Here is an 8,498-nt window from a genome sequence, read left to right on the forward strand (position 1 = left end):
TATGTATCTCACTGTATCATCACCTCGAGATAATATATAAATTTTGCTTTGCAAGTACATTTCGAGGGACAACCAAAGCACTCAATTCTGCCTCTCTTTCTGGCTGCTACAGTGAGGGGAAGGAAATGGAAACACTAAGCACAAGCCTGAGCTCTTACCAATCATTCTGGCAGAAGGGACTCTGGGAGTAACAAGCAGCTGTGATACTGCTGTCTGCCCCCAGAACACCCATTGTCAAATTGACTACAGTCTGAGCAGGGATGAAAACTAAATCTCCCATTACGACGTCTCCTCCTACACAGAGAGCAGAGAGAAAAAGTGGCACAAAGGTTAAGTCTGTATGATGCCAATTTTAGCCTTGCTTTTCCCCTTCAAATTCAGTTTTCATTTAAATCTATGCAATGTTACCAGTTTGTCGTAGACTTTAAGATTAATTTTTATTATAAAGTCTTCAAACCAGGGACTGGTCTCTGAGATTTCCTGTCCGAGTAGACAACTCCCTCAGTCAGTGACTCTCTTGTGTTGGCCAGTGGAGAATCTCCTCTCTGCCCTACAGCCATCCCCAGTACTGGGTTTACAATGGTGCCATTGTGCCAGGCCCATACTTTGAAGGGGCCAATAATGACTACTTAGGTACACACAAAAGGTTAATCCGGCCCTGTCATAAACAGATAATTAAGAGTTGATGTCTCTTTTACCTGTAAAGGGTTAAGAAGCTCAGTAAACCTGGCTGACACCTGACCAGAGGCCAATGGGGGAGACAAGATACTTTCAAATCTTGGTGGAGGGAAATATTTATTTGTGCTCTTTGTTTTGGGAGTTGTTCGCTCTTGGGACTAAGTGGGACCAGATGTCAATCCAGGCTCTCTAAATCTTTCTGAATCAGTCTCTCATGTTTCAAACTTGTAAGAAACAGCCAGGCAAGGCATGTTAGTCTTATTTTTGTTTTCTCAACTTGTAAATGTTCCTTTTTGCTGAGAGGATTTTACCTCTGTTTGTTGTAACTTTGAACCTAAGGCTAGATTGGGTTCCTCTGGGCTATATGAATCTGATTACCCTGTAAAGTATTTTCCATCCTGATTTTACAGAGATGATTTTTACCTTTCTTTCTTTTGATTAAAAGCTTTCTTTTTAAGAACCTGATTGATTTTTCCTTGCTTTAAGATCCAAGGGGATTGGATCTGGACTCACCAGGAATTGGTGGGGGAAAGGAGGGGGGGATGGTTAAATTCTCCTTGTGTTGAGATCCAAGGGGTTGGATCGGTGTTCACCAGGAACTTGGTGAAAAAGCCTCTCAAGGCTGCCCAGGGAAGGGAAGGTTTTGGGGGGACAGGAAGTGTTCCAGACACTGAAACTTCTGGATGGTGGCAGAGTTACAGATCTAAGCTAGTAATTAAGCTTAGAAGTGTCCATGCAGGTCCCCACATTTGTACCCTAAAGTTCAGAGTGGGGGAGGAACCTTGACAGGCCCTAACCACAGTCTGGCAATGTGAAGAGTCAGCAACTTCCCAGCACCCACTGAAAATGCTCAGCACTCCAGGGAGCACAGCACACAGGCGCAACAGGGACTCAGTGTTGTGGGGTATGCTGGGAGCTGTAGTTCACACACTGCTGCATTCCACCGCGGCCCTTGGATCTGTGCCACCAGCGTTGTCTGTGGCCCCCAGGAGCAGTGTAAAGGCTAATGTAGTGCCTCTCTCTAAAAAAGGGAAGGAGGAGGATTCGGGGAACTACAGGCCAGTCAGCCTCACCTCAGTCCCTGGAAAAATCATGGAGCAGATCCTCAAGGAACCAATTTTGAAGCACTTTGAGGAGAGGGAAGTGATTAGGAACAGTCAGCATGAATTCACCAAGGGCAAGTCATGCCTGATTAACCTGACTGCCTTCTATGAGGAGATAAATGGCTCTGTATATGGGGGAAAAGCAGTGGACATGTTATTCCTTGACTTTAGCAAAGCTTTTGATACAGTGTCCCGCAGTATTCTTGACAGCAAGTTAAAGAAGTATGGGCTGGATGAATGGACTATAAGATGGATAGAAAGCCGGCTAGATCGTTGGGCTCAATGATCAGTGGCCCCATGTCTAGTTGGCAGCTGGTATCAAGCGAAGTGGCCCAAGGGTCAGTCCTAGGTTCTGGAGGATGGCATAGACTACACTTTCAGCAAGTTTGCAGGTGACACTAAACTGGGAGGACTGGTAGATATGTTGGAGGATAGGGATAGTATACAGAGGGACCTAAACAAATTAGAGGATTGGATCAAATTGGGGGGAGGGATAGCTCAGTGGTTTGAGCATTGGCCTGCTAAACCCAGGGTTGTGAGTTCAATCCTTGAGGGGGCCATTTAGGGAACTGGGGTAAAAATCTGTCTGGGGATTAGTCCTGCATTGAGCAGGGGGTTGGACTAGATGACCTCCTGAGGTCCCTTCCAACCCTATGATTCTATGAAAGGAAACCTGATGAGGTTTGACAAGGACAAGTACAGAATCCTACACTTAGGATGGAAGAATCCCATGCATTGCTACAGACTAGGGACCGAATGGCTAGGCAACAGTTCTGCAGAAAAGGACCTAGGGGTTACAGTGGACAAGAAGCTGGATAGGAGTCAACAGTGTGCCCTTGTTGCCAAGAAGGCTAACGGCATTTTGGGCTGTATAAGTAGGGGCATTGACAGAAGATCAAAGGACATAATCGTTCCCCTCTATTCGACATTGGTGAGGCCTCATCTGGAGTACTGTGTCCAGTTTTGGGCCCCATACTACAAGAAGGATGAGGAAAAATTGGAAAGAGTCCAGCAGAGGGCAACAAAAATGATTAGAGGGCTGGAGCACATGACTTATGAGGAGAGGCTGAGGGAACTGGGATTGTTTAGTCTGCAGAAGAGAAGAATGAGGGGGGACTTGATAGCTGCTTTCAACCACCTGAAAGGAGGATGGATGTAGATTGTTCTCAGTGGGAGCAGATGACAGAACAAGGAGTAATGGTCTCAAGTTGCAGTGGGGGAGGTTTAGGTTGGATATTAGAGAAAAACTTTTTCACTAGGAGTGTGGTGAAGCACTGGACTGGGTTACCTAGGGAGGTGGTGGAATCTCCTTCCTTAGAGGTTTTTAAGGTCAGGCTTGACAAAGCCCTGGCTGAGATGATTTAGTTGGGGATTGGTCCTGCTTTGAGCAGGGGGTTGGACTAGATGACCTCCTGAGGTCTCTTCCAACCCTGATATTCTATGATTATAGGATAGAAGCACTGGGCAATTCTGGCTGCCATGCCCCCAGCCAGTGGGAATGCCCAGAAACTTCTCTCTGCACTCCAGGGAGGGGAGGTGGTACAGCATGATTTGGGGGAAAGGGACAAGTCCAGGTCCAATGGGGGAGCTGACAGTGATGGGGGCGGGTGTTAGGAGAAGCGGGCTGTGAAGGGGGACAGAAAGGAGAGTCTATGTTGAAGGTGGAGGGGACAGTAGGAGGGAAGGAGGAAGGTGACAGCCCTGGGGTGAAAGTAGGGATGGGCAGGTGGGCAGTTATACTCCTGGGGGAATTCTCCACTAAAAAATTAAACATTCTGTGTACAATATTTTAAAATTCTGCAAAATTCCACATATTTTATTTTCAAAACAACATTATATAATTACACCAGTTTCAATTATTATTTCCAAGTTCCTTTTCAATTATTATGTCTAACAATACAGACACAAAAAAATTCCTTGTTTCTCTGCCCTACCACCCACAGAGCCCAGCTACAGGCCCTCCCAGCCCAGACACTCATACCCCACCTTCCTCCACAGCCCAGCTATGAGGTGCCCCCTATCCCAGACACCCACATCCCCTACTCCCTCACAGCGCAGCTGCAGAGCTCCCCCTGCCCAGACACATGCCCCCCCCATCCCTCAAGAGTCCAGCTGTGCCCCCCACACCCACAGCCCAGATACCCACACCCCCTCCTCACCCAGAGACCAGCTGCGGGGTCTTCCCAGACCAGGCACCCCCCCTCGCCTAGAGCCAACTACCACCGTCCCCCCTGCACCCAGACACTTGCACCCTCCACAGCCCAGGGGATCCAGAGGAAGAAACAGCCTGATACTGGGTCCCAGGCTTGTGTGGAATTTTCTGCCTGCCACCTCTTTTCTTCAGGCAGCTCCAGTTCCTCGCGTGCTATCAAGAACCCCTCATGCTTCTCCTCTCTCCTTCTGCCCCCCATAGTGTATAGTCCAGAAGCCCTTCGTGACCACCAGCAGCTTATATCTATGGGAGAAAAGGAAATTCTGCACACACAACATTAATTTCTGTGCAAATTCTGCCTGGGCAGTGGTGCAGAATTACTCCAGGAGTATACTGGGAGTAGCAGGAAGATTGAGGAGAGCCCCTGTGTGAAGGTGGGATTTAGTTTTATGTGTGGAGGGAAACAGCAGGATGGATGGGGGGTGGGGGAGAAGCCCAGGTGTGAATGTTGGGGGAGAGGCTTGAGCCTGGATTGTGGTAGCCTTGGTGTCTCTCTCATCAGTGGCCCTGTCTTCCTGCAAAAGATGGGCAACAGCAATTTTCCTCCCCATTCTCCACCCCAGTAACTTTAATGTTTCTTCACCTGAAGTCATGAGTGATGGTGAGGTAAAGGGAGAAACAGCCTAAAGAAACTAACATTTAAAAAAAGTTTTGTAAATATTTTTGTACCAAAGCAGAAAATACAGCTTCCAAAATATATATTTTTAAAACATAATTTTGGATGGAGGAGGTGGGGAAATGCAGGTGCAATTCCACTAACTGGGCTTAATATGGCTCAGAAATGTGCTAATTAAGCAAGTGTGTTCAGGCCCCAAGCAGGCACTGAGTGTTTTAACAAAAAAGAAAAAACTAACAAACAACCCTCTCCTACATAAATAAACCAAATTCGAGAATATTCTGGGTATATTGATGTTAGCACAGTTTGTTCTCTACAGGTTGAGTGGAGATATCAATCAAGTGTGGCTTCAAATATCTTATTTTACTTTTGAATAAATGTTTTCATTCCCATCCCAGCAGTACTGGGTTTACTATAGGGCCAATGGCGCCAGGTCTACATTCAGAAGGGGCCCATAATGACTACATGGGGGCCTATGAATATGTTTGGTGCCAGGCCTACAAAAGGTTAATCCAGCCCCAGTCATCCCCCATTCTGCTCACCCCCACACAGTATTCTACTCTCTCCAGAAGTGTCCCCATCCATCCATTCTCCCCAAAATTTGCCCCCCAGGCCCTCAGCAAACAATCCAGGTGGGGATTGTCCTATGCGACTGGACTCTCATCACATAATCCTCACATAGAAGCCCACTCAGCCACGCCTACGGATATGTCCACATACAAACCAAACATTTGCAGTAGTTATCTTGAATTCTGTGAGACTCCTCAGCTAGTGAACCAGAGACAGGAGGCAATTACTAGAGTTAGAGGGAAACCATACAGAGAAGGGGAGACATACTGTGAAGGCTGTAGTCTCAGTCACCAATCCACAGCTGAATTACTACTAAGGGCCTGTAGAGAAAGTACAGGAGAGATATAGAGGGGACCCATGAGGGTATTTCTGGGGAGGGGAAATACTGTGAGGGGCTGTAAAGAGCAAGGCAGTTAAAGTGCAATCTCAGGGCTGGTCTATGCTACCACGGTAAATTGATCTAACTTACGCAACTTCTGTTACATGACAACACTGCGCTGTCGACGGGAGAGCATCTCCTGTCCAGGTCATGTCTACACTATGGGAAGAGACTGACCTAAATTATGGAAATTCAGCTACGTGAATAACAAAGCTAAAGTCAACATATTTAGATCTACCTATGTGGATTGGAGACACTCTCCTATCGACTCCCCTTGCGCTTCTTCTTCAGGTGGAGTACAGAAGTCAATGGGATCTTCACTAGATCTGCTCAATCTATCACCGATGCATTGATCCCCGGTAAGTGTAGACAAGCCCTCAGGGAGGTGCAGTACACAAACGGCTTGATTTAGTGTGTCTTCACCAGACCCGCTAAATCACCACTCGCTGCATTGATTGCAACAGTGCTGATGTATCAATAAATTTAAACATGCCCGCAGCTAGTGAATTAGACACGTCAACTGAAGGGCCTGCTAAAGAGGACAGCCCACAGCTCCATTGATAAAAGTCTAATCTTAGCGCAGGTGCAAGTATTATAGCAATGGGGAATGGCTAGTGTGCAAAACCAATCTGAACACTCCAGCAAAGAAAACCTAATCACGTATTTGTACTGTGCACAAGCGCAGCAGCGCCCTGCTCTGACTGGGGGCTCTGGCTACCACAACACACCGGGTTAAAGGGGGCTGAAGGGGCAGCGGAGTGACACCCCGTAACACGGGCCGCACCCGAATTAAAGACACAGGAAATCCAGATAGGCGAGCGGCGCAGGAGCCGCGCACCCCAGAGTCGACAAACAGCTCCTAGTCCCGGGAAACCCGCTGGCTTCTGTGCCGCGGCTGGAAACGCGTAACTCGGGGCCACTGACCGGCCCCACCCAGGGCGGCTCAGCTCGGGGGCAGCCCCAGCCCGGCACAGCCCAGCAACGTTACCTGTCCCGTGTGCGTCACGCTCTCGCCGCTCTCGGACACGCGCACGCCGTAGCCTCTCCGCGGGGGTGCGGCCGCCACGCGAACTGGAGCGAGGCGCCTTAGCAACAACAATCCGCGGAAGGTCGAGCAGGGCGCTGCCATTTTGACTCAACCACGTGATCGAGCAACCTGGTGCTGCGACTGCACACGCGCAACGCGCTTTGCCCCCGGAGGAGGCGCAGTGGAGCACGTGACAGCGCAGCACAAGACCCGCCCCCTCCTCGCGTGGGCCCTGCTGTGGGCGGCGCAGCGCTCCGCTCTTCACGTGACCTCGCCGAGGCGGAGCCGCGCTTCTTGGTCCCCGCTGCAGCTGCTTCGCCGCCGGCGCGCGAAGGTCGGTGGCTCGGACGTGGGGTGGCGCCGCTGGGGGGGCTGTGTCTGGCGCATGGCAGCGCCGGGGTCAAGGGGCTCCCTCACCCCCCCCTTTGCCGTGCGCGGGCGGCCCTGTGCCTGCTTGGGCCGTTACCCGTGAGCGGGCTCCGTTGGTGGCTGCGCCGGCGGGCTGGGGTCGCTAAGGCCCTGCCTGGGCCGCGGGGTGACAGGCCGCTGACTCGTCTCTTCTGCCGCAGGTGAGACAACATGGCGGCGCTGCTCGTGAAGACCCTGTGGGCGGCTGCCGCCACCCCGCTGCGTTACCTCCGGCACGGCGCGGCCCCGCGCGGGCCCTTCTCGTCCCTGGGCTTCGGACACGTCCTGCCGACCGCGCCAGCGTTGGCCGCCAAACAGCGCGGCCTGGTAGGTCAGCCGCTGCTTGCAAACAGCCAGCTTCCGGTCGGCCAGACCGTTATGGGGATGAAAACAAAAGGTGTAATCAAAAGGCGCTGCAAGGACTGTTTTATTGTTCGCAGACGTGGACGATTATTTGTGTACTGTAAAACTCATCCCAGACACAAGCAACGACAGGCATAATTTCAGTGTTTTAATGCAAGTAAAACATCTGTTCTCTGAAAATGTCCCTCGGAAGACTAGTAAGCTTCCGAAGGAAAATACTAAACTAATTCTTCCTATGAAATGGTGATCACTGTAAAGATTGCATATAGTACTAGGGTACACGTGAATGGCTACTGAGCTGTGGATATCTCACTATCTGGTGGATTGAGCTGTTCCTGTAACAGCTATGGCCCCTAATCAGAAAAAGTGGTGTAAATGACTCATTTATAGTAACTACGCTCCCAACAATAAAACTTGTGTTAAATTTGCTTTGAGTTCCATGTATTTTTACTTCTTTTTGGTATGATATTTCAAACTGTAACAGATTTCATATAAGATGCTCAGTAATAAAATAGAAAAAAACCCTCAAGTGATGGTGTTTTCCTACTTTCTCTAACAAGTGTGGAGGTAATCACTAAAATATTGGTAAATGAATATAAATTTTTCACCACGTAAGAGAGTGGAGCTAAGTTTTCACTGTCTGTAAAGTTGTAAGGTATTTAATGCTCGTTACAGTTCAGAATCAAGATAGAAAAAGTAGTAATTTCAAATGGTACATCCTGTAGTACTGCAATAACAGTGATAATTGTGCAACAATTTCTTACTAGATAAAAACTGCTATCAATCAAAAGCCTAATTCAAAAAATTCAACAGATACAAACATAGTGTTTTACTTTGTGATTTTTGTCAATGCCTATAACTTTTATACACAGTATTGGCATAACTGTCAGAGGTTTGTCTTACTTTTTTACTGATATATGTATGCTGGTGTAACCCCTAGTGTAAAGACATCTTTACCAATATAGATGTGCATTGGGGTGGAGCAGCATTCTACTACTTTAACTAGAACTGATATTGTTAGAGCAGTAAAACTTTTGTGCATGGACAAGGTCTTAGTTTACTACTATTGCCAGCCAAGTTAACCTATGAGTGTGCTGATTTTCACCCACCAAAGATGTCAGTTGCTCACCATTAATATCCAA

At 48.5% G+C, this 8,498-nt stretch overlaps 2 protein-coding genes across 2 annotated transcripts in view; one reads left to right on the forward strand and one right to left on the reverse strand.

Moving 5' to 3' along the window:
• The window catches only part of NDUFS6 (NADH:ubiquinone oxidoreductase subunit S6), a 31,855-nt gene extending 25,116 nt beyond the window's left edge, over nt 1–6,739 (reverse strand). Inside the window, exon 1 of the mRNA XM_030551640.1 lies at nt 6,547–6,739. Within this exon, the coding sequence (XP_030407500.1) occupies nt 6,547–6,687 (141 nt within the window). The 5' untranslated portion in view covers nt 6,688–6,739. The remainder of the gene's footprint in view (nt 1–6,546) is intronic.
• Nucleotides 6,740–7,164: 425 nt separating this feature from the next.
• On the forward strand, nt 7,165–7,494 carry MRPL36 (mitochondrial ribosomal protein L36). The gene has a single exon (XM_030549401.1). It carries the CDS (start codon nt 7,165–7,167, stop codon nt 7,492–7,494), a length of 330 nt encoding a protein of 109 aa, XP_030405261.1.
• The last annotated feature ends 1,004 nt before the right edge of the window (nt 7,495–8,498 follow it).

The sequence above is a fragment of the Gopherus evgoodei genome, chromosome 2 (assembly GCF_007399415.2).
Source record: "Gopherus evgoodei ecotype Sinaloan lineage chromosome 2, rGopEvg1_v1.p, whole genome shotgun sequence".
NCBI lineage: Eukaryota > Metazoa > Chordata > Testudines > Testudinidae > Gopherus > Gopherus evgoodei.